Raw genomic sequence first — 25,706 nt, forward strand, 5'->3', positions numbered from 1 at the left:
ATCAACCTGAACTGGGGGACTAGCTTCCCTGTATTGGCTTGCAGCGTCACGATAATGTGCATTTCCAACCAGCGAAATTGCAAGAGAATTCTAAATACGCCGGCAGTCTTGGGGACCTATGTGAACCCCTGCTGTGACTGGACATACAGGTGGTTCTCCAGCCAGAAAATGAGCTTCAGTTTAAAACGGAGAGAACATTCCATACAGCCGCTCCCTTGATCCCCGGGTAGAAAGCTGAAAATCCTCAGTGCACAAAAACGCTTTGGCACCCGTAACACAGAATCGTCTAGGGTTCTGACAACATCTCCTAGAGACGCAGTGCCCAAATCTCTCAGAAAACACTGGAATAGAAGCAAGTTTGGAAGCACTGCCAAATACATCCCTTTACAAGTCCGACGCCACAGGCACCACGTCCAGGGAGGTCCCCGTGCCCAGGCTCCAGGGAAGCGCCAGGCACACCTGTCAGCACCCAGGTCCCCAAGAGTGCCCTTCCGGAGGGGTGCCATCCCCCTGGCCAGTGCCAGGAAAGGAGAAGCATGGCCATGGCACAGCCAGGATGGAAACCCAAGAGAAAGAACTCTCCGGAAGGAAAAGCAGACGAAGGGAAGGAGGAAGCAAGGGATGAGGGAATGGTGGTCTCTGGATGGACTCAGGGTCAGCGAGGCGCAGCCTCTCAGAGTGAACGCAGGAAGGCGGGTTGGCGGTTTGGGGTTCACGAGAAGAGGCAGCGGACTGCTGGCCATCAGGAAAAGGAAGGGGGAGGAAGGGGCGCCCCACCCTGCACCTCTTCTTCTGCTCTGCCCAGCGCACACTGCCTTCTTCGGGGCCAGGGGAGCTCCCCCGGGTGGTGCTGACCCCCTAGACCAGGCCAGAGGGGGCTAGGCTGTCCTGCACGCTGCAGGCTTGGGGCTGCACCCTGGCTTCTACTGCCTGCCACCAAAAGCACCCCAGCCCCCCGCTGTGGCCGCTGAAACTGTCTCAGGACGCTGCCTGTGTCCCTGGGGGGCGAGGGGGGCCACAATCACCCAGTTTGAGAACCACTGGTCCGTGACGGCAAGAACAGAGGAGCGGAGCAAGGCAGCAGCAGAACAGCTTACCAAGGTTCCCCTTGTCACTCAGGAGTGACTGCGGTTTCCCGGAGTCTGCATTCTCGGGGGGCCGGGGGGCGGGGAGGGGGGGTGGCGAGGACTTAGCGCTGAGCTGCACCCAGGACTCCCAGCTGCGCTCAGGCGCCTGCATTCTGTCTCCCGTCCTGTCTCTGCCCCGGGATCTCCTTATTCCTGCCTGGGAGGGGGGTGCATCCTCACACACAGAGGAGGCTCGGGAGGCTTGACCTGCCCATCTAAAAGGGACCTCAAGCCCCTAGACTACAGTCTCTCAGAAAGGCTCTTTAGGTTACCATCAGGCCAGAGCACTAAATAAACGGCACAGGCTGACAAAATCTGCAAATGCAAAGCATCGATTTAGTGCTGATGGAAAACAACAGATTATTCTAATGACGTGACTGCTCATCACTACACACACATTAAGTTAATGGTCTCCTTTTCTGGGGGACTTATCTGCCCGTGGACGCTAGCAGGACCCAGCCCTGAGGTCTGGGCAGCTTTTAGTTGGAGGGAAGAGTCTGAGGCACAATGAGCAGAGCTGCTGGCTTTGTGCGGAGTCGCCTGGTGACCCCCTCTAAACGTTCTGGAGGGTTCTATTTCGGGGGCGGGGCGGAGTGCAGACAGAAGAAGGGGCGCCTCTAGGCATGACCACAAACTGCCCCGCTCAGTGCCGAGAGATGGAAGGATTCTGAATATGCCGCCTGCCCACCGGCCCCAAGCGGGCTCACCCCTGCCACGAGGGTGTGCTTGCTGGGGCAGGGTGCCGAGGGCGGGGTGGATTTGTAGAGGAGAAGGGAAGGGAAGCTGGCGATCGAACTGAAGGTTAGCTTGGAAACGGGCAGGAGAGAAAAGCTAGTGGGTGGGCGGGTGGGCGGGGGGCGTGGGTGCGGGTACCTTTATGCTTCTTGGCAGCGCCCGGCTCCGAGACACTCAGGGAGCTCTCCGACAGCTCGTCCCCATTGGGGTCCAGCGGGGCCTGGCTGCCCCATGCCGAGGCCTGTGACTCCTTGTCCAAGTCCCACGAGTCTAGCTCGCTCTCCTGGGGCTCCGGGGCCGGCGGGGCAGGGGCTGAGGCCTCGTCCTCGCGGGGGGCAGGAGTGGCGGCCGCCCCCACGAGGGACGGGGTGTCCTCCTGGTGGGCACCGTCCACGGAGGCCGAGTAGTCCAGCATTAGGGCAGCGGCATTGTCCTGAGATAGTGAGGTCTGTCCCGGGACAAAAGAAGGAAGTCAGCTTGAGGGGCGGGGGGCAACGACAGGCGTCTTTCCCAGGAGGCGCGGCCGTGTTTCACAGGGACTGAAATGCAGCCAGTGCAGGTCTCCCCTCGCAGCAGGGGGTCAGGGGCCCTGGCTGCGAGGGGCGCCTGCGTTCACAGGTGGAGCGGTGTGGAGGAAGCAGACACCCTTCCCCAGCAGGGGGGCCCGCGGAAGGGAGAGACTTCCTTCTAAGTGGCAGACAGCGCACAGGGAGGCACAGGAAGTGGGCTATAGATTCAGTGTGTCTTTTAACACTTCTTCCTACGGGAGTTCGCTTCCTGCAAGCAGAAATTAATTGGCACACACACCGTAGCCTAAGAATTCTGGTCTCTGTGTCTAAGACACGTGCAGTGCTGCCCTAACCCTTGGGGCCCGTGGGCTGGAGGGTGGGAAGGTGACTGCAAGGGCAAGGGGCCAGGGGCTCCCCGGGGCTGCCCCGCAGTTCACAGGGGAGCCCCCTTCCTGACAACTGCACTTGGCTGGCCGAGTGCCCACTGACTCAGGATGGGGCCATCTGAGCCTCCGTGAAACAGAGTCACCGCAGTGGGCTGGACACATTAAATGTAAAGTTTACGTGGGTTCCTAGTGATTCCAAGATACAGCCTTCGAGAAAGCAGAGGACATGGTCCCAGACTCCTCGTGCCGCCGCCCCCTGCTGGCCGCCTCCGGAAGTGCATCCGGAGGCCCGAGGCACCACGTGCCAGCCCTGCCAGTTGGTACTTGGCACTGGCCGCCGAGGCCCTGAGTATAATGGCAACACTGGTGAGTGCCCTCCACACCTCCCCTGGCCCACCTCGGCGTGAGCTACAGACTGCCGCGTTCCCCTGGCCCCTCCGGGTGCCAGCCCACCCTCTGTGTTCACCACGTCTTCTTGCTCCTCATCCCTCACAACGAAAGCCCCTTCCTTGCTGGCGTTCCCCTTGCTCATTCTGAGATGTTCCACACGCATACGGGACCCTCGCGCGGCCCCTGGCCCTGGGGGGCTGCCCTCTCTGCTAGCCTTTGGAGACATGTCGACCCGCGAGAGGGTAGCGGCTCTGTCCCCAAACTGGCCTTAGTCAGCCCAGTCTTTCTCTTTCAATAGCTTTTCTTCACATGGTTCACCAACCCCTCAACAACCAGAGCATCCCAGGCCAGAAGCCTGCAAGCTTCCTCACGAACGGGGTGAGCTGCATAAACACAGGGCCGTGAGTGAGCCTCGTGCCCGGTGAGGAACGGGACCTGCCCTTTGCATGGAGCTTTCTGGACGTCACCAGGAGGTCGGGCTACCTTCCACCAGGAGGAAGCCAGGCTACCAACAGATACAGCCCCCGGGGCGCATGGCCGCACCTTGGAGATCCCTGATATGATGATGGTGCTCTTCTTCCGCGGTGACTTGACCTTCAGCTTTGAGGACTCGCTGAGCTGGCGGATGGCGACTTCTGCCACGGGATCCGAGCCGTTCAGCACCAGCAGCTCTGCGGGAGGGAAGGCGGCACTGAGCACATTACACACCATTCTGGGGACCTCCAGGGCTGATGGAAATGATCCCCAGGCAGGGGCTGGCAAATCGCTTCCGGAAAGGGCTGGACAGTAAACGGGTTAAGCTTTGTGGGCCGGCCTGCGCCACGAACTCTCACGGCGGCCTCAGTCCCGTGCAGGCAGCCTGAGCCTGTACGGAAATGATCGGACAAGGCTGGGCTCCGATGGAATTTATGAACAGAAACAGGGCCGGGTTTGGCTCACAGACCCCCTTGGTCTATCGCTGCTTCTGGATGGTTCCATGCACTCACTACTGTGTACTTACTCCGATTTCTGCACTTTCTTATATGCCAGTCATACCTCCATAGAGCTGATGAAAAACAATGAAAGCAGGAAGACCAACAAACAAAAAAACCTCTGACCCCTTAGAAGATTTTGAACTTTGGAAGGCAATGCCTTTTCCTTTCCGAGAGTGGTTCAACACAGTGAGCTCCTATGAGCCAGTTCATACAGGCAGCTCCTCCCCATGGTCAGTACCCCACAAGTGGGGCCAACATCTGTGGGACGCTTACCACCTAGCAGGTGCTTGCAAAGGGCTGGGAGCACACTGTTTTGTGTTGCCATCCCACACCCTATGAGGCAGGGGCCTTTTTTATGCCCATCTGAGACATGGGGGGATGCCAGGCAGCCAGGGGGACGGCATGGCCGAGGTCACTGACGCCGAGCTGCAGCCTATCCCTTCACTGAGGCAGCCCCTGCTCAGGCAGAGTCGAACAAAGCGATGAGAAGGGCAGGCATTAACGGGAGTGTCTCCTGCCTCGGTTTCTGACCGCGGACGACAGATGCTCCATTTCCCAGGGGACTGGCGAGGGGCCGATGTGGCCACACGCTGTCTGGCCACCACCCACAGTGAGAAGCGAGAGGCTCACGAGGCGGGGGCTGGCGAGGACCCCCCAGGAGAGCACCCAGTGGCTCTGAGCTGTCCTTCAAAGCCCTGTCCAGGTGCCAGGGGTGCCCCAGAAGGCTACGATGGCCCTGGGCGGTGCAGGGATGGAGTGGGAGAGAAACCCACAGTGGGAACGTCAGCCTGTTAAAAAGGGATCCTGCGCAGGGGAAGGAGTCCCTGCGGTATGGGGCAGCGGGGCACTCGGCCAGGGGCAGGAAAAGGGGCATCGGGAGCAGCCAGCCACAGGAGGGCCACCGCTGCATCTAGGAGGCTGCAGCTGGGGGGAGCCTGCGGTTTCCAGAGAACCGTGAGCACTCCCGCGGGGGGGGGGGGGGGGCAGTGTCAGCTTTGCCAGGCTGAGGGATGATCCGAAGCCGTCCGAAGATAGCACCCGTCAGATGGGAGCTTCCTGCCCCCTGTCCTCCGCTCCTTGTCCTATCCTTGACCTTGGCAAGACCAGAAACAGGACTGGGAGGATGGGGAGACGTGAGCCGCAGAGAAGGAGCCCACCTGCCCTTTGTCTGACAGCAGGTCACACCCGAGCAAAGGGAGCAAACGTAATCCCCAAGTTTAGATTGTGCTTTGACTTAGGGAGGCCGTAACTCATCTCTCCAAAGACATTTATTACCTAAACGTGACCATAAAAATGGGGAATTTGCGAGCAGAGTTCTGGGGGAGACCACTCCTAACAAGCCCCTTTTCTGGGACAGCAGAAGACGACAACAAAGCCGCCTTTAGGACTACACCCCCAAGTCCTGCTTATGTGATGATATTCAGAGCACTGGTGTACTGAGCGAGAGGAGAATAATGCTCAAAAGTTTTATAACATGAGGCATAAACTGGGTTTTTATGTTTATTTTGTGAAAGCGTCTGCTAAAACTTCACACCACCCCTGGTCTCTGCCTGGCTTCCATTCCCCCAGTCTCCTCCTCAATCTGCTCTTATTACTCAAAAGAGTGCCTCCCAAACTCCGAAAAGGAAATGCTGACCTGTGGGCGGATGAGGAGGAGGAGAGCCTGGAAGGAGGTGAGAGGGAGGATGCCCTGAGCACGTGCCCCGTTACCTGTGTCCGAAGAAGAGAAGGTCTTACTGACAGGAGCCCCGTGGCAGGAGATGGCTTGGACAGAGATGTCCTTCTCGATCACCTTCACCTTGACAGGCGTCTTCAGGGGAGACTCTGCCGGGAGAAAATCCGGATCACAATGGCCCAAAAGCCATCTGAACCTACAGTTCCCGGAAGGTGAAATCACACCTCTCACGCAACCCCAACCATTCGGATTTTTTTTTAACAGTCTCTCTTTTTTTGGGGGGGGGTGGGTAGGGTGAGGCAAGTACCCAAAAGAATGCTGGGAACCTGGGTTTACATAAAATTTCAGAAACATTTTAATTAAGCCAGAATTTCACTTTCTGTTTTGTATTCAAGAACGGTGGTGCCAGGCAACCTGTTCTGGGAAGATAATACATTATCTCTCTGGAAGCAGAAACAATATAAATACAAATAAAATACTAAGTCCTACACTTAAACAGAAGTTGTCTCTGGGGCAGAGGCTGGGGGGACAGGTACAGAATTCAGCTAGATCTCAAGTGACTGCACACCAGGCTTTCTAAAAAACTGATTCTCAACCTAAGGACTTGCACTGATCACTTACATCTAATGTTTCAAGACAGCGGGTTGTCCCCCCGTAAGTGTAATTGGGTAGTTCATTGAACTAGATATTTAATATCTAGGTTTTTAGCTTCAGCATGCACTACAGGGCTGAACCTTGCCTCGGCATGTCATGTAGTTATTTGAGAAAATAGGTGATTGGCTAAAAAACGAAAAGCTAAGCACAAGTCTGGCCAGTTACCCTTCTTTCTGGGCCATGAGACTGTGAACCACACTCACTCCGGCAGCCTGCGGCTCCTGCCGTCTACAGAGACAAGATGCTCACGGGCCGTGGGCTGCAAGTCTGCACAGGCTGCACTCACCACAGCTCAGCGGGGACGCCCTCCCCGTGTCGAAGCGAGGCTTGGTTTTCACAGCAGTGACAGTAGTGACCACGGTCCCACATGGCATCACCGTGCGGTCTTTTTCTACCTTTGCAGCAGGAGCAGGTGGCGGGGTCTGCCAGGATTTCACTTCACCGGGTTCTAAGTAAGAAAACTGCAGAGAAAGCTGGTTACGCATTTCGTGCAGCGCCAATATCGACCCCTGGGCATGCGTGCTGCCCTCCTCTGCAAGAACCTGACTTTGTCAATCAACATCGCTTAGTACTACAGCCTTCCTGTCATTAATCTGGGTTTGCCCCAGAACCGAGAGGTGAGAAGCCCCCTGCTCAGACCCAGCCACTCAGCGCCTGATGATGGGTACAAAGGCTTGGAGACCCAAACGAAATCGAATGGCCCTTTCTGGGTTAGGCGCACGTGACACGGCATCATGGAAAGTTCCCCATGCGGCAGACCACTCAACACAGTCGTGGGCAGGAAGTGTCCCATTCACGTCTAGAAATGCACAGTATGAAATAGGAGCTCCTCTTAGGTGAGCATCCTGTTTCCTGCTTGAAGCAAGCCTAAGACGGACTGACAAGGTAAAGATGCTCCTAATCTCAAGTGGGTCAAGCTGGAGCTTGGCCACGGTAGAGAATGACGTACCTCTGCAGTGACCGAACCCAGCACAGAGCTGCCGAAGGAGGACCCGCCGGTCAACGTGAAGCTCTGGGGCCCAGAAGGCTGCTTCTTGAATAAGTCCAAAGGAATGGTTGTCATTGCCAACAGAGCTAAAAAGACAGGAGACAAGTAAAGATATGTTTCCACAGGGTTCCACGGGAGCAGGGGTTAGCGGGAGCCGCCACCGCAACCAGAACTCCCAACGCATTCTGTCCTCTCCAACATCGTCCAGGTTCAGGACATTTCAGAACATTCTAGAACACCAGAGACAAAGAGACGCGGTGGACATGCTCCAGACCAAAGGAGGCGAAAAGAGACAGGAGACTCAAGGCAGAATCTAATCCTGTGCAGGAGTGGAAGGTAACTGCTCTAAAGGACGCGGGGCCAACCGATGAAGCGGAAGGCAGGCGGCAGGTTAGAGAAATCAGTGCAGATTTAGGAAGCGGACAGCTGGGGTGTGGACACAGAAGAGAATATCCTTATTCTTAGGAAATATGCACCTAAGAAAGGAGGAGTACGTGGCCTGATACCCTCAAATGTTCACACATTTACCCTCCAGCATGTGTGTGCACACACATTTGTGCGCGTGCAGAGACAGCAAGCAAAATCAAGAGCAACCACCAAGTGTGAGCACAGATAGTAAAGCAAATTGGGCAAGATGTCAAAACTATGGGAGTCTCGGTAAAGGTTCTATGGTTGTTCTTTGTTCTGTTTTTGTTTTTTGTTTTTAATGTGAAATTTCATAGATCCCATCAGGTTGTACAGGAATGAACCTCCAAAGGAGCCAAAGGAGTGGTGCCTCAGGAGCGGACTGGGAGTCGGCTTCTCTCCAGGCAAACATCGGCCCACCCTAGGTTCAAACCTCACTGATCTTATCCCAAGACAACAGAATCAAGGAAATTAGCTCACAATTCTTGCTAATGGGGGCGCCTGGATGGCTCTGTCGGTTAAGCGGCCAACTCTTGATTTTAGCTCAGGTCATGATCTCAGGGTCCTAGGGTCGGGCTCTGTGCTCTGCACGAAGTCTGCTTGAGGATTCTCTCTCCCTCTGCCCCTTTCTCTCTCTCTAAAATAAATAAATCTTTAAAAACTTAAAATCTTTTAAAAAAATCAAAAGAATTCTTGCTAATAAACAGAAGCTTGAATTGCTTTTTCCTGTGTCTTTGTAACTCTGGGAGACAACAAAATGGCTTGGTCTCTTAGCAGGATAAGCCACGTAAGGGTCCCCCTCTCCTAATTTTGGTATGTTTATGGGCATTTTTAAAAACCTAATACATACTGAAACTCCTGAGTTACACACATGCATACATACAGGTCCATGTTCACGTTCGTGATTTTACCTTTAATTGTTGCTTTCTTGTTTCTACAGCAATGTGTCCAGTGTAAGCTGTTGTGGATTATTTTATAAGGAAAAGCCAGCTGGAATCCATAGAGACAGAAAGCAGAATGGGGGGGTGCCAGGGGCTGGGGAAGGAGGGAATGGGGAAGACAGGGTCTCAGCCTGGCAAGAGGAAAAAGTCCGGGAGGTGGATGGTGCTGATGGTCCCACACTAGTGTGAATGTTATTTAATGCCAGTGAATTTTACATTCAAAAACGGTTAAGATGGGAACTTCCATGGTATATGCATTTTGCCACAATTAGGAACACAACAGAACACGTTTATTAAGGCTAAGAGGTTGAGAAGGGCTTCTTGAAGCCAAGAATTGCCAAATAAAAGAGTTTAGGTATTTGTTTAAAAAAAAAAAAAGGCAAAACCAGTTGAGTATATTCTTTTCCAAAATGTATGACCCTGCTAATAACTGAAATGGACTTTCAAGCAAACATTGCCTCGGGAAGACCGGAGTGGTTTCAGAGCAGGCCCACCCTGCCTCCCAGCTTCTCCAGGCCGTGGTCAGGGCAGCCGGGTGACCCCTCCCAGAGAGCAGGGCCTCCCTCTACCTGCTCGACACTCACCTTCCGAGGATTGCTCATCCCCTGAAATCTGCAGGTGCAACTCCTTCGACTTGGCATTCAGCTCACTGCAGAAAGGAAAAAAAGGGCTGTGAATCCTTACAAATGCTTTATTTCTTGAAACAGTATTTTTTTTCTGATTATAGAAAGAAATACAAATCTCCATCAGTATAAAGATTATCTGCCACTTCACCATCCCCAAACATTTACTGTTATTATTTGGTTTCTGGTCTCCTAGAATTCTCTGCTGCTTTCTGGCTGATGATGGAGATGTCCTTCTAGGCCCTATCCAACACGGTGGCCACTAGCCACAAATGGCCACTGAGAGCTCAAAATGAGGCCTGTGCAAACTGAGAGCCTGAACTTAATTTTGTTGCATTTTAATTAATTCAAATTTAAAGAGCCACACGTGGCTAGTAGATACTGTGGCTATATATTTATCAAAAAACAAAACACAGAGCACAGTATACTTCTCTTTTGTAACCTGTTTTTTTCCCCTTAAGATATCAGACCTCTTTCCAGGTCAGAGAGTACAGAGCAACACGCCTTTTAATAGGCATCCATTGTCCTCCTATGTGGCCTTAGGAGATTTTTTTAGTCCAGTCCTTAATAACCAACCCTTAATAATGCCTTGCTTGTTTCTCACATTTCGTAATTATAAACAAGCTGAGATAAACACCCTTATACTCATCTTTGTACACACTGTGTGATTATTTCCTTAGGAAGACTGTAAATGCCAGTCAAAGGTACATGCATTTAAGAGATTTGTTTTTTTTTTGGATACATACTGGGGACTTCCAGAATGGAATTTCTGGAATTTTCTTCCAATTTACACTTCCACCGGCCATGCTCCCTTGCCTATTCTTTACCAACCTGTAAGGTGAAAAAACTCTCTCTTCTGTTTACATTTGTAATTTCTTTAACTATTGCTGAGATTGAACAACTTTTCGGAAGTTTCTGGCTATAGTTCTTGTTTTCTGTTTTCTAGCTCAGACATTTTTCCCGGTTTTCCAGGAGAAGGCTCATATTTTCACTACGGATTTATAAAAGCTCTTTATATTATACACGGGACACCTGCTGCCAGGACACTGTCCAATTGTTCACTGTTTAAGCCTCAGAAAGCCATCGATTTCTACAGTTTTAGAGGCAGCCACTTTACTGAAATATTTATGAGTTTCCCATTACTACTTCTGAGAGTTTTAACTGACTTTCTTGCGTCGTCTCGATATGCAACGCTATCACCTCCAAGTGATTCGTTTTGCCTCTTCCCTTCAGTGCTTACACACCACTCCCTTCCTCCTCTCACTGCACTCCCCCTACTTCTAGAACAAAACAGCGGGTCTCTTTCTCTTGGCTTTAACGGGACTACTTCTGGTCTTTGTCCTTTACAGTGATTTCTCTTAGCTTATTAAAGAAGTGGCCATTAATCATGTTCTAATTAAGATTTTAAATTAGGAATGTGCAGGAAATATCACTGATCATCTCAGCATGTATCGAGATCAGTGTGTTTTCTCCTTTGATCTATCATCACAAGGGATTCAGTTAATCCATCTCAGGAAGCCATCTGTACACTCCTGGGCCGAGCCCGGCTCCTTAAGGTGCTGGGGGACGCTACTCCAGGATACATTACTTCGAATTCCTACACCGTTTCTTCTAAATGGGCTGTACTGTTCCCTTTGTTCCCGGTCAGGTTCCGGTATCAACCCGAAGTCTCCTCCCTTCTGCTCCAGACGGCGGGTACTTCTAAAGTCGAGGGAGCCTGACCAGAGCGCTCTCTGGTCAGGGCAGGACGCGGGCCAGGAGGAAACTCATACCCAGAGCTGCCTTCAGAAAGAAACCCAGATTCAACCTAAAGTTACCTCGGTTGTTTAATACACCTCTTCAAAAATAATTTTTTGAATGTTTCTGTTTTGAGTATGGACAGTGCTACACGCTGATTTGGGGACCTGGCAGCCATGAGCGGGTGGGCTCTGCCCTTGCAAGCCCACGTTAACCAGGCTGTACGCACAAGGTGAATTCTTCTTCCCAGCTGAGGTCGGTGGTGTTTGTCGCGAGGGCGCTGAACTTCTGAATGGGATCGTTCAGCCGAACCATACACTGTGGGTTAATGTTGCCTGCAATCAAACAAAGGGGCATTTCTATTTTTTAAATTGCGTTATGCGCATACACATTTTGCATATAACGGGCTGAATTAAACGCCTGACGTCTTGGCTCACCCACATCTGAGGGACTACTCTTTATTTCATTTGCCATTAACAAACTCTCAAAGCACTTCACTTAGGGTTTAAGATTTTCGATCCCCAACTTGCTATCTCTTGGCCTGGATGGTGGACCTCAAGAGCCCCTGCTCCCCGCCCTGGATGAGGGACACTCCCCAGGGGCAACATTACAAAAGCAGATGGGGCCCCCACTTTTGAACAAGATGACCAGCTTGCAAAAGGAGAGGCCTCTGGGGTGACCCCTAAATATGGGGACACCACACAGAGAACCCATATCCGTACTTACGAGGGATGTGTTTTTATATCTGACTCAGCTCAGTCAGACACCTGTTTGGGGATCTGTGATCTGGGTAATGGGACATGTCACTAGTCAACAGTTATTTCTGCTTCCAGGCAATGCCTGTCCCATGGCATAGAGCTGTGAATATACTGTGTAACCAGTAACCACTGGATCAGACACCGCACAGTGTTAGGTATTCCACGCACATTATCTTACTGATCTTCACGATCACCTTTGACGGGAGACACGGGCCCAGATGTGACCTGCCCACAGAGGCGAGGAACAGGGACCCCTGAGGACATCACCCACAGCTGGCTTTGCACAGAGTCTCGGCTGTTAAATGTGGACAGTCTGTGGTTTGGGGACCGGAATACACTCCCTGCACATAAGTAACCCTTAGCATCTTCAGACAATAAAGAATCCATTCCTGATCTCAGCAAAATCGAATCGCAGTGGAAGGATGGGTCCCATTCCCAGGCTGCTGTGCATTTGGGGTCTGAGCAGCCATTCAGGACCACCTAAAAAGAAGGATCTGCTCTGCAACGCTTGTCCTCACTCAGATAACAGCCTCTCCTAGCACTGGAGGGTCCCCGATGGGCCCGAAGCCCTTCTGACACTCTGTAAACCGCCCACGTGGTGCCCCGGGTGCCCCGTCTTCTAGGAAAGGAGAAGGTGCGCATTGCGTAGCAGTCAGGGATGCTCAACCTGTATTTACATGTTCAATAGTTAAAAAAAGGGCGGGTGCCTTCCAGACAAAAGAAAAGGGCAAGGTTACGATTGCATCCCTTTCTTCCCTCAGCCTTACTGCCTGCAAAATCGGGACGGCTGTTTAACAGTCTCACGTTACTATTCTGGTTTTCAGGGGCTCTGTGCTCAAAGGCAGGGATCACACTGCAGACCCAATTGGAGGGTGCCACGGGAAACCCAGAGGCCACTGAGAACCTGCAGGTCACCCCTTGCTCTGCTGTGTGGCGGAACAGTCACTTCTATAGCTGGCAGGGCCCCTCCCCCCCCGCCCCGCACCCCCCGGAGCTTCCTGCAGCCCGGCCACCTGCCTGAAGCCCCAGGATCACTTAGCAGCGAGGCTCGGATGTTCTTCACCAATAATCTGAGTTCGTGAGCCCTTGGAGGTTTGGGAGGGCAGGATTCCTGAGGAGTAGATGAAGTGCGTTGTAGATTCTGCAAACAGAAAACCAAGAGCAGTGACCCGGGGAGAAGAAGAGGCAGCCACCCACCACCTGTCATGGGGCAGGGTCTTGGGGACAATCCACACCGGGGGTCTGACCCAGCTCGGTAACAATTTTCCATTCTTATGGGAAGGGAGGGTCCCAATCCACCATAACCTCTTGCCCTGCCTGGGAGCCTCTTATATCCAAATAACCCAAGTGAAGCAGCAGTGCGCTCAGCCAGAGGGGCTCCCCGGAACCTGGCAGTTGAGTGGAGCCCGGAAGCAGAGCTTGCCTTGGGTTTGCACCTGCCCCAGGCCAGGTGCTGACGAGAAAGTGGGATGCCTTCTCCAGGCTGCAGGTGCCCACTGCCCACCGGCACCAAGCGGGACACTGGCCTGACACACACGTGGCGAGGGCCATCAGGCAGATCCGCCATCCGGGTGGGGAGTATCTAAGTGTCATCCAGGTGATGCACTCTTGCGGTGACAGAGGCAGGTGCTGCCGGGACCAGCGTCCATCGTCATGTCCGCAAATGGGCATCGAGGCGTTTCCAACAGAAAAGGCTCCTCTAACCCAGAGGACCTCCCCTTAAACCGTTTCCCAAACTGGCTTCCTCCCTTCCCTCGCGGCTGTGAGTGCTCTTTAAAAGGGGACCAGGGGCACCCGGGCGGCTCAGTCAGTTAAGTGTCTGATTCTTGGTTTCGGCTCAGGTCATGATCTTGCATTTGTGGGATCGAGCCCCAGGTCTGGCTCTGCGCTCAGTGTGGATTCTGCTCCAGATTCTCTCCTCCTCCCTCCTGCCCACTCTCTCTCTCAAATAAATAAATAAAATCTTTAAAAGGGGGGGCGGTCCCTTAAGTACCAAGGACTGGGAATCCTGGACAGGCTTCTCAGAGACATCACGGGTCTCTACGCAAACAGAGCCTTCCAGGAAGGGACCCTGGGTGCTGATCTGACCTCAGATATTTTCTGGGGGCAAGCTTACCAACCTCTCAAGGTCACCATTTAGAAAACACTACTGTGAACCGGGACCTTGCCAACTGTGAGCTGCAAGAAGTAATTGCAAAAGTCCTTAGGATCCAAGTCCGTGAGCACACGGGCCAGAGCGATCACATGTCTGGGACGGAGATGAAATATTTCCGTTGTCTCTGTGTGATGGTTAATTGTATGTGTCGATGTGACAGGGTCATGGGGTTGTTCAGGTATTTGTTCAAACGTTGTTCCGGGTGTTTCTGTGAGGCTATTTTTGCATGAGATGAACATTTAAATCAAAAGACCCAGTGAAAGAGATTGCCCTCCCTAATGTGGGTGGGCTTCATGCAATCAGTTGAAGGTCTGCTAGAACAAAGGCTGACCTCCCCTGAAAAAGAGGGGGTTCCTCAAGCCTGACGGGCTTCACACTGGGATATCAGTTTTTTCCTGCTTTTAGACTCGAATGGAGACACCAGCTCTCCGTGGCTCTCAAGCCTGCTGGCCTTAGGCCGGATCTATGGAACTCCACCGCCGGTGCTCCTGGGCCTCCAGCTTGCTGACTCACCCTGCAGATCCCGGGGTTCGTCAGCCTCTATAATCACGTGAGCCAATTCCTTATGATAGGTTTTGGTGTAAATGAACAAATATACATTTTGTATATAAATATATGATTGGCTCATGCAACTACAGAAGCTATTATATAATTGGATATTTTACATATATATAAAAAGCCCCCTTGCTTTGGGGGCACATTCTCACGGCTAATTGGGTTTCCCAGCTACCTCAGCCCTGGAAGGATGAGATCCGAGGCCACAGGCCCTGAGTGGACAGTGAAAAGTCGAGTTTCGGCTCCAGAAAGGCAGAGGGTCAGGGCTAATTAGGCCTGGACCACGTGGAGCCGCCCAGACACCTGTTCTCCTGTCCCACGGGGCTCTGGAACCCTGTGCCCTGAACTGGCAGCGCATCACGATCGACGTGCCGTGGTTGCCCAGCAAGCAGTCGGGCATTCTTACTCTACCACAGCGGGCAGAGGAACATCTGAAACGCACGCAGGTTCTCCAGGAGGGGGACCGGGATCCCTAATGGGTCATGAAGCGCCACCCTCTGCGGCTTACCTGAACGTCCCTCACGTCCACAGGCTTGGTGCTCAGAACGACTGACGGGGAGGCAGCACTAACCAGGCGCTTCAAGATATCCTTGAGGGTTTCAGACACGGCATCGGTCTCCGCCACCCGGTCCTGCCAAAAAAGAGGGGGAAGCCGCCAAATCACTTCCTGACTGTGCACCGTGCAACAGGGGGGCAGGTGCCAGGCGACCGCACTGCATCCCTGGGACCAAGCACGCGGGGGGGGCAGCCCGGGTTCCGGGACGTCTGATCTCCTCTGGGAGACAGGGTCCTCCTTACTGATCTCAGAAGTAATTCCTGCTCCTTATTTTTTTTAAAATGGTAACAATCAAGCCTGGTGCAGTATACAAACATGTTGCTTTTTCTGTGTAGACCCTCTTGGACAGATGTGTTTTTTCTTTCTCGCATGACATTGGGTATTTTTTTTTTTTAATTAAAAAGCCTTCAAGTAAACGGAAGGGCCCAATAAGATAAGCCTGTAGAGGAACAAAGCTGGATGATTTGTATTATCAGGTGCCAGCTCCATAAAGCTATAATAATTACTCCCCAACAGAAAGGCATTCCTGTGTTCCAGAATGTTCACAGCACCACTATTCACAAAGCCCCAAACTGGAAACCACCTAAGTACCCGTCGATAGCTAAACAGATACATCGATTGTGGTGCGGTCACAGGGAGGAACAGTCCACCCCCTGGTGTAGATGTCCTCGCTGCGGGGCTCCAGCATCCCCACCCTGCTCAGGAGACAGGCCATCTGCACGCAGGGATGCCCCCCAGGACCAGAGGCCTAGGAAAACCTCCCGCCTTGCAGAGGTTAGCCTGCGGAGGGCTGGCTGGCCTTGTCACAGCAAACTTAATCCCACTCTGCCCATTAGCGAACTACTTACTGTCTACTCTCTGCTAGAAACTCTAATAATTATCCAAACAGCTGACACTTCCCGTCACTCTCGGGCTATGTCCGGCTCAAGTCTATGCACTTATATGTATTAACTCATGTAACCTTCGCAAGCACCTTGAATAGCATTATCCCCATTTTGCCGACGAGGAAACCAGCACACGGAGACGTTAATTAACACGGGTGGGGTCACACGGTTCACGAGTGGCAGAGAGAGTCAAACCCAGGCGTTACGGCCCCAGGGTCTGCGCTTAAAACCACCGCGCTGCTGTCTTTCTCTTCAATAGGTCCTTGATATCCCCAACTTTCTTTTTTTAATGGAGGTGAAATTCACGTCACATAAAATTAACCATTTTAAAGAAGACATTTCAGTGGCATTTGGCGTGTTCGGTGTTGTGCAGCGACCATCGAGAGGTTATCACTCACCCTATCTCTCACCCACCAGCAGTCACTCCCCGCCCCTCCCCACCCCCACCCCCCGCCCCTCCCCACCAGCGGCCCCCACCTGCCCCTGATCCGCCTGCCACCTGCATGATTTGCCTGTTGGGGAAGATCTCCCAGCAATGGGCTCCCACACACGTGTTCCGTGTCGGGCTTCTCTCACTCGGCATAACCTTCCCAGGGTTCCTTCATGTTGGTAGCAAGTGTCACAGCCTCACTGGTTTTTTTTTTTTTTTACGGTTGAAAAGTATTCCCTCATGTGGATGGACCTCATTTTGTTTACATACGCAAGTCTTTAACCCCCACGACTTCCTGTCCCTTTACAGAGGAGGAAATCAAGGGTGAAGATGAGTGTTGGGGTGCTCAGATGTCCGAGCTCCTCCCCAGTTGAGCAGCTGGCTCGGGCCACCCCCCTGCCTCCTGTAATGTCACATCCACCGGAGGCCCCGGAGGCTCGCGTCCCGCGCCCACAGAACGGGCTCCCAGGGGGCTGGCTTAATGCTATACTTGGAGAGCCTCGCTTCTCATTCACACGGGGAGCACATGACGGTCAGAGAAGCCCACGGGACGCTGGGGGGCAAGATGCGAACATGCCACCCTCTGGGTAGGAACAGGGGAATAAGCTTGTTTTTGCAAAACGAAACCCGGGACAGATAAACACGAACTAATTAATGAACAAAGTTACAGTGTGCAGGGGTGGGTGGGGTGGGAGGGACAGGGTGGAGAGGCTGGACGTCTGAGTAGAAGGCTTCTCACAATTTTGACTTTTGAACTGTGTGACTATTTTACATTTTCCAAAAAAAAAAAACCATACATGTACATTTACAGAGATGGGGGACCAGACCTAAAAGTGAACCCTAGCAGGAGACAGCGCACTCAACTGATGTGAAGCTGCTCACCCGGCCACACAGAGGAAGAATGAACTCGAGGGGTCCCGGACACGGGGGTCTGCCCCCCTCGGCAGGGTGTTCTGACGCAAAGGCAGGTGCGAGTCAGCCATGGTGCTGGGACAGCAGAGCACGGGAACGCTCTGCGTGCCCGGCCGGCCTGACCACAGCCCAGGGTGGACCAGCGGATGCAAAGGTGGGAAGGAAAAGGGAACAGGACAGGAACTGGGCCTCCTGGGAAACAGTCCGAGCCCCGGGTGTGACCGAACAGCCAGGAAAAATGACAGCTCGGATGTGTGCCAGTTAGGAGTTACAATTCAAGCTTATTCATCTTAAAAACAACAAAAAACTGCATGGATTTATATCAAGGCATGAAAGGTAAAAAGAGGTATGGACAAAGGCTTACAGTCACATACTTAGCTGTTGGGGATCTCTTCGCGGTTGAACAAGAGTCTGAAACAGAGCAAGACTGCGAACAACCATCATAAAAATCCCACCCCTGCAAAGGAATCGCTGATCAGCCGAGCCTCTGGCATACGTGATTTTGCATGATCTTTCCAGCCACTGAAAGTGACCCCAGTGTGACTTTATCCACCCACTCCCTGCTTCCAAATTCATTTCCTCCAACACCTCGGACCGTGGGAAGCAGAGAGATTGCCTTCCAATTTGAGAAGCACTTCTGCAGAAACTGGGGGGAGAGACGCCTGCCCCTGGGAGCCAGGCCACGGCCGCAACCTGAGCTGTCTGGGGAGTGCCACAGGGAAGGACAGAAGGTCTGACGAGCAAGCATGGCAGCCCGTCGAGGAACCCCGCGGCGACAGGACGTCAGTGGTCCTCAGCCTCGGCGGCACAAGAGCACTAGAAACAATTCCAGGCCCAAAGAAACCTGCGTGGGGGGTGGCAGGGGGCAGGCCCAGGGCTTTCTAAAGCTGCCAGGTGATGGCAGGTGCGGCTGGGTTGAGGGCCCAGTGTTACATCCAGCCCAGCCACGGTCCCTCCTGCCCCGTCAGGGTGGCCCCATGCTCCGGGAGGAGGGGGAGAAGCCTGCCCACATCGGAGGGCCGCTGGGCAGAGCCTCTATTCCCCAGATCAGGGGGTCATGATGTGCATGTGTTCCGACATACGCCGATAGGGGGAAGATCGTAAAAACCCACAGACTGACCTCCACCACTGCTTTGGGCTGGACCGTAATGGCCGTCTCCGGAGCGCTGGCGAAGGACCACTTGATCTGGATGTCCTCTCTCTTCTCTGTCATGTGGAGCTCCAGCTATCAAAACACAAGGTTACCAGAGAGCTACATGCTCCAGCAAAACCTCCACACACGTCCATGCGTGTGTCCGTGGGCATCTGTGTGGGTGTGCACGCGTGTGTGTTCACTTATTTCCCTAGGCGCCTGCCTGGCCGCCCCTTGCCTTTCGAAATGGGAAGGAAAACTCTGAACTCCCTGGGCCTCCCCTTCACCCCACCCCTCCCCGCCAGCACCCTCCTCGGCCTCAACCTACCAGAGGATTCTCAGCATTGGAGGCTGGAAGGCCAGGTGTCATTAAAACTCTGCAGTCTCTTAGTGAGGAATTCTCTGTGCCTTGCATTCTCTTCTGGGAGTGATAGCAAGGCACGCAGGACGGGGAGGAACGGGGGGGAAGGGGGATGCTTAGCCCAACCCCACGCTGCCACACTCCCTGAGGCTGTGCCCACAGCGCACGGTGTTCTCATGCTCTCTTGCCTGGGCCAGCGCACGCCCTCCAACTGGACTCTGAGCTCTTGCAATAACCCGTCGGACCGGACCCATCCGTGGTGGCAGCATAATGCCCCCCACCAAAGGTGTCCACACCCGAGTTCTCGGAACCTGTGCATATGTGACCAGATACGGCAAAGGGGGCTTTGCAGGAGGGACCAGGCTAAGGACCGTGAACGGAGGCATAATGCTGGGTCATCCCAGGGAGCCCTCAGAGAGGGGAAAAAGAAAGCAAGAGAGCAGGCCGGCGAGAGGTGCCTTGAAGATGGAGGGAAGGTGCCAGGAACTCAGGAACGAGGTGGCCTTAAGCTGCCCACGGCCCTCAGCTGACCACCGGCAGGAACACAGGCCCTCAGCCCTACAGTCGTAAGGAACCGAATCATGCCAACAGCCCAATGAGCAAGGAAGCAGATGATCCCAGAGCTTCCAGACAGGAAGGTCACCTGCCAACGTTAGCCCATGTTGGACATCAGACCTCCAGAATGGCAACATAATAATACATTTATGTTTTTTTTTTTAATTATTTTTTTTTTAGAAGGGAGGGAGGAGAGCGCACACTGCGGGGGGGGGGGGTACAGAGAGAGAGAATCCAAGCAGACTCTGTGCTGACCACGGAGCCCGACACGGGGCTCGATCTCATGAGCCTGAGATCATGACCTGAGCCGAAACCAAGAGTCAGACACTCAACCGACTGCACCATCCAGGTGCCCCTACATTTACATTTTAAGCTAAGTTTGCGGTGATTTGCTTCAGCAGGCACGGCAAACGAATACCCCTCCCTTCATTTTTCAGCCAGAGACTCTTTCCAAAACACAGATCCCAGCTCTTTGCCTCTGTCCCTTCCCCCCCCCCTCAGCAAAGGAGGAAAGAAAGGGCAGCTTTGGACGGTACTACCCACCCCTCGGGAGCCTCGGCTCACGCCAGCATCGGAGTAAGGCAGGCGATGCCTTCCCTCGCCCCGTAATCCTGGGTGATGCCAGGAAATGTGCACTTTGACTGTGTTGCTGCAAGTCCCCGAGTCTGCCCCCAGCCCAGGCAGGTCATGGGGCAGCGAGACCAAGGCGGGCCCCCTTGTGCTCCTTTCATCTGAAGAACAGAGCAGCAGCGTCTCCTGCTTGCAGCATGAATAACTGATCGATCTCCAGTAGCTCCCTCTGCTTTCAGAGGGAATCCACAGAGCGGTTTTCAATTGTGTTAAGAGATCCAAGATACAACTGTGTTACTTGTCTCTGAGCTGCATGAAATGGCACATAAACAGCATCTCGGAAACTCCATGTCCTTCGTGGAGGTTTATGGGTCTTGCTAGACTCACTCCTGAAACAGGTGTCTGGCGTCGGCTACACGTGTCCCAGGCTTCGGAGTTATTTTGCAATTACACTGTCCAAAATGTTCGGGGGAGCAGGAGGGCATGAACATCTGACAAGTGCATGAAGTAACAACCCTCCTCAGCTCTCAGGAAGGGAGTGTTAGTGAGGGAGGCTGTGGGGGCTGGCTCGCAGAAAAAAAAACCGTTTAGCTAGCCAGAAAATCCTGTTTGCCCTGGCTCTTCAAAACCATGTCTATGTAAGAAAAGCATACGGAATATCCCCTTCCCTTGTGGTTGAGGGTGCTGTACGACTTAGGCTCATCCCCCAAATTAGCAGCCAAGCACGGGGACAGAGGAGGGGAAACATGGGGTTGAAGCCGCAGTGACCCCTAAAACAGACCCAGAAATTCACAACGTTCACGTGCTGGCTGAACAGAGCTTCTGTGGACCCAAGCTTCATGTGAGGGACACACTGTTATCTGAGGGTTCAGCCATCCAGAAATTCCCCTAATAAGCCTATTATGATTATTATATATGTCTCTGTATAACTGCTACAGAGGTCATTATTAATATGATGTAACATATATACGAGCAAACCTCAGAGATACAGCAGATCTGCTTCTAGAACACCGCGATAAAGCAAGGCACGTTAAGTTTTTGGCTTCCCAGTGCATATAAAAGTTGTATGTAGGGGCGCCAGGGTGGCTCAGTCAATCGAGTGTCCGACTCTTGATCTGGGCCCAGGTCATGATCTCAGGGTCCTGGGATCGAGCCCCGCGTCGGGCTCCGTGCTCAGCGGGGAGTCTGCTCCTCCCCCCAGTCTCACGCTCTTGTACTCTCTCTCTCAAAGAAGTACGTATTTTTGTAAAAGTTATACTGTAGTCTATTAAGTATACAAAAGCATTACATCTAAAAAAAAAAAAAAAGGAAGAAAACCAAACATACTTTATTGCTGAAAAATGGTGACCATCATGTGAGCTTTCAGCGGGTCGTCCTCATTGAGCACAGGTCACCGTGACAAATGTAATAAGGGAAAAGCATGACAGATGACAGAATCACCCAAATGCGACACAGACGCGCAGCGAGCGAAGGCTGCTGGAGGAATGTGCCGACAGGCGTGCTCTACGCTGGGCTGCCACGAAGCTGCCATGGGTGAAAAATGCAGCGTCGACAAAGGGCAATGAAGTGAGGTGTGTCTGTACAAATTTGCTATGACAACAGTCAGTGTATTATGAGAAAAATAATAGTAATACTCCCCTTTTAAATTTATACAAAACAGTAAGAGTCCTTTTAAAGTTGACTTTTCCCAAAAACTAAAAAGAGGAACGCCCAGTCCAGTGGCTACACGGGTGTCCCAGCTGCAGAGGACTGCTGGGGTCTGGTCCGGGGTCCCCGAACAGAACCACTGTCCTCACCGCGGATGCCACTCACCATAACTCTGCTTGTCAGCAACACCCCTGATCTCTTTAAACGCCTTGAAAAGTATCGTCTCTCCCAACAGTGGTAGCTGGGCAACCTCTGAATTCATGATATACATCTGTACGTAGCCATAGATGCGTGTTTGTGTGGGTGTGGATACATGTGTGTATACGTGTATACAGCATGTGCATACACATGACACACACTTTATTTCCTACAGATACAATATAATATAGAAGGCTACAGTTTGAACATTATGAAATAAATGATTAATAAAAGCCTGGGAAATCAGGGCCCCGCGATCACACCAGGCTTACCCTATAGGTTTGTGAGCATCTTCCCAAGACTCACTCGGTCTACCCAAACTCACCTGTAGGTGAAACGGGGAGAGCCGTGCGCCGTACATCTGGTGCCCCGTGTCTTCGGGGGATGTGGGCCCCGCGCGGACCAGGAACTGAATGGCCTCGCCCACCACGCGACAAGACACGACCTGCGGGAGGCATGAAATGGGACAGAAAGGAGGATTCGTTCCAAATAGCCCTTTAGTTCACTGAATAATCAGGACCTGAAAAGTTAGCAAGGACAAGACTTGAGAGTTCCAAACTTGGTAAGTACCCAGATTCACATCTTTTCTGTTATGGAATGGTTGGAAAACTGGAAACAACATTCCAAATCTTTTCTTCCAAATGCATTTCTCAGGAGCTAAACTCTGTTTTGCCCAAATCGAGTCGTTATATTCTTTCCAAATAAAAAGTTTTTCCTGGATACCGTGCTCTGTTTCTCGTCACCAGCTGAGTCCACAGACACCTCCATGTTCATATGGAGTAAAAGCCATTAGCCGTCTCCCCTCTCTAAAACTGACCCTTAGAAAGAAAACAGGCGAGGGGCGCCTGGGTGCCTCCGTCGGTTAAGCGGCTGCCTTCGGCTCAGGTCATGGTCCCAGGGTCCTGGGATCGAGCCCCACGTCCGGCTCCCTGCTCCGCGGAGAGCCTGCTTCGCCCTCTCCCTCTGCCTGCCGCTCTGCCTACTTATACTCTCTGTCTGTCAAATAAATAAATAAAATCTTAAAAAAAAAACTTTTTAAAAAAAGAAAGAAGGAAAACAAATGATAGATTTTATAAGCAAAAAACTTAAAAATATACTCGGAACACCCTAAATTGTTTCTATCTAGATAATTTTCAACCTACTGTGGCTTCCAAAGATTTGGGGATATTTCAAAGAACATATAAAGTATTAAACACTTAGGAAATTATACAGCCTTAACAAAAATAGCATTATAAAGTGAGTTCGCTTAAGGACCTATAAAACAAAGACAAATAATTACACCAGGAACAAACCAGGCCACATTCCCGATAAAAATCACAAAGCATTTTAGAGAGAGAGGTTACCGAACAGAGAAATATCAAGTTTCCGCCACAGAACGCCTCTACAGGAGAGGATCTTCTAGAATGAGGGGTCACCCCTGCCCTCACAGGAGGCCGAGCAAGCCCCCAGGGGTGAGAGGGATGATGAGGGGCCAGGTGCCAGGTGCGCACCTGCTGGGAGGAAGGGCGCTGTGGGGCGCGCCCGTGCCAGGCCAGAGCCAAGTCATCAGGAGGCGGAGCGTGAGGCAGGAGGGACCCCCACCTTCCCAAGGGAACACTGCCGGCTGTCACTTGGGAAGGAAAAGAAAATTCTTTAATTCTCTGGTGGATTTATCAGAATCTAAAATAAAATACCAAGTGGAAAGATTATCCAAATAGTTCCTTTATCCGGCCTGCTGTTTCCCCAAGTTCAGGCTAGGACATCAGGCTAGGACATCTGCCCCCTTCTTTCTCATCCCCAGCTAACTGCTTCCTCCCCACCCCCAACGGGTCCCGCATCCAGAGCCTCTCCACCCCCACCCCACCCCCTGCCGGCCCATCCGCCCCTCCCGAGGAGACCTGACCCAGACACTGCGACACCCCCAGCATCCACCCCCAGCGTCCGTCCCCAGTGTCCACCGTCGAAGGGTCGACGGCACAGAATGAGAAAGGAAAGTGTCACCTGCTCTCCGTCCTGGCAGACACCACCCCACACTGGTCTCCCCCGTCCCAGCAAGGTCTCGCGAAGGAACTCGAGCTACGTGCCTGAGTTTACATACCTTCATCATCTTACTGCCTCTCCCAAGTTCACAAAAGGTTGGAACAAAAAAATGTTTGTATAAGAAATGTCGTCTATTCATTTTAAAAATAAATGCTCTATAAACAATCCTTTTTGGAGGAACACATTTTCATGCCAGATGAGCTACAAACACAAATGACAAGAAGGACATTCGCTGTCCTCGTCTTGACTGCCCGGGGCCTCACAGCACTCTGAGTAAGACACCAGAGGATGACTGCTTGACTCCCATTAGGTCTCTGGAAACTTCTCTACTAAGCTAACTAGAATTTTAGCATAAAATCCCACGGCTTCATCAGTACTCTTGAGCAAGAAGGAGTGGGTTCTCCTTTGTATCCAGTTCTAGACAAAGCTTCTCCGCTACCCCATCCCTGGATATGTAGGTGGCCTAAGCACGTGAATAAGAGCAAATAAATAAACAAGCGGATTTAGACTTAAAAGACTTTAAAACTTCTAGAATGCAAAGACTCTGATGGTCACAGTTCCTGTTCGAGTCACATCAAGAGAGTAAGTACAAGGTACTAAAGACAGAGCATCTGTGGGTCCCAATGTCCTCTCACCGAGACCCACTGGAGGGTCTTTCCGGCCCTAGGAGTCCTGATCCCCCACATAAAACCCGTCACGCAGACAAGGCCCTCCTTGGTCTCCCTGCAGTGCTCAGCAGGAGGGGGCCAAACTAAAACGGCTATCCGAGGCTGCCCCAACGTCACAGCTTGGCCCAACGAAATGCCGCTAGCGCTGTGGCCATGAGCCCAGCTGAGGGACAATGATGGGACCAATCCTCGTCCCGGCCGGCCGCTGCCCCTGCCATCCTGGGAGTAATAATGCTTCATTTGTCAAATGGACAAGAACAAAATGGAAAGGCTTTAAAAATAAGTAATCTTCTTTTAGTTGCATTAAGGTGTTATCCACAAGGGGGATTAAATTCTCTCAACCCCGGTGAACGGGGGCAAGCCTTCACCACCACACAGGGGACCCTGCTTGGAGCAGCATTAGGTGGGGGCCTGATGTTCAGCAGACCCTTCCAGCCAGTCGGCCTCCCCAAGGGGCCAGAATGTCCAGGGCTGACCTCTGCCTAAATCTGATGAACAACCCTGCTCTTGACCCAGTCTCCCCTGACCCACACACACCTGTGTTTATGAGGGTCCCTCCTGAGGTTTTCAGGTTAGCTCCTCAGAGCATCCCGATCACACAAAGCTGTATAAATAGGGCTATGCAATCCTCATCGCTCGGCCTTCCCGCTGAGGGACTCTGATACTGATACTGGATTTTTAACGTTAAGTAGAAACAATATCTAATATCTGCAGTGGGACTGAGTACTTCTCCGATAACAGATGTGAAACTCTGACCCCAGAACAGGACTCCATGAAGCCAACATCTAGGAACATAAGGGGCTCCTGTAAAAACAGCCAGCCATGAGCCCACCTGCTTTATGCTTGAGTTATCTTTTTCCAAAGCGAGTAGACAACTCCTCGGTTACATAAACCACTTCAAAATCGCACCAACAGAAAGCTGAACTGTGTATTCCAGATAAGCCCCCCTCCCCCCTCCTCTCTATAGAAGAGAGCGTTTATGGAGGATGGACTTTGTGGACTGAGGGTCCCCAAGGTGGAGACCTGGTTCACTCCTGCAGATCAAGGGGGAAGGCCAGGAGCAAAGCGTCATGGGAATGCGAAGACAAGCACATGTCACCGTCACCATAACCTGCGCAGACAGAACAGAGCGGGGGCCATTGTTCACTTTTCTGTGCTCTCT

At 52.4% G+C, this 25,706-nt stretch overlaps 1 protein-coding gene across 4 annotated transcripts in view; it reads right to left on the reverse strand.

The window, feature by feature from the left end:
* C2CD2 (C2 calcium dependent domain containing 2) overlaps positions 1–25,706 on the reverse strand; it is a 94,270-nt gene that overhangs the window by 8,967 nt on the left and 59,597 nt on the right. For all 4 annotated transcript variants that reach the window (XM_073887061.1, XM_073887062.1, XM_073887063.1 and 1 more), the window contains exons 3-13: positions 22,183–22,302; positions 18,515–18,619; positions 15,121–15,243; positions 12,920–13,043; positions 11,374–11,479; positions 9,369–9,433; positions 7,400–7,524; positions 6,737–6,911; positions 5,832–5,945; positions 3,691–3,818; positions 2,001–2,310 (exon numbers count right to left, since the gene is read on the reverse strand). In XM_073887061.1, the coding sequence (XP_073743162.1) occupies positions 2,001–2,310; positions 3,691–3,818; positions 5,832–5,945; positions 6,737–6,911; positions 7,400–7,524; positions 9,369–9,433; positions 11,374–11,479; positions 12,920–13,043; positions 15,121–15,243; positions 18,515–18,619; positions 22,183–22,302 (1,495 nt within the window). The remainder of the gene's footprint in view (positions 1–2,000; positions 2,311–3,690; positions 3,819–5,831; positions 5,946–6,736; positions 6,912–7,399; positions 7,525–9,368; positions 9,434–11,373; positions 11,480–12,919; positions 13,044–15,120; positions 15,244–18,514; positions 18,620–22,182; positions 22,303–25,706) is intronic.

This window comes from Callorhinus ursinus, unplaced genomic scaffold (assembly GCF_003265705.2).
Source record: "Callorhinus ursinus isolate GAN/ISIS: 27379988/994484 unplaced genomic scaffold, GSC_fseal_2.0 scaffold75, whole genome shotgun sequence".
In the NCBI taxonomy this organism is placed as follows: Eukaryota; Metazoa; Chordata; class Mammalia; order Carnivora; family Otariidae; genus Callorhinus; species Callorhinus ursinus.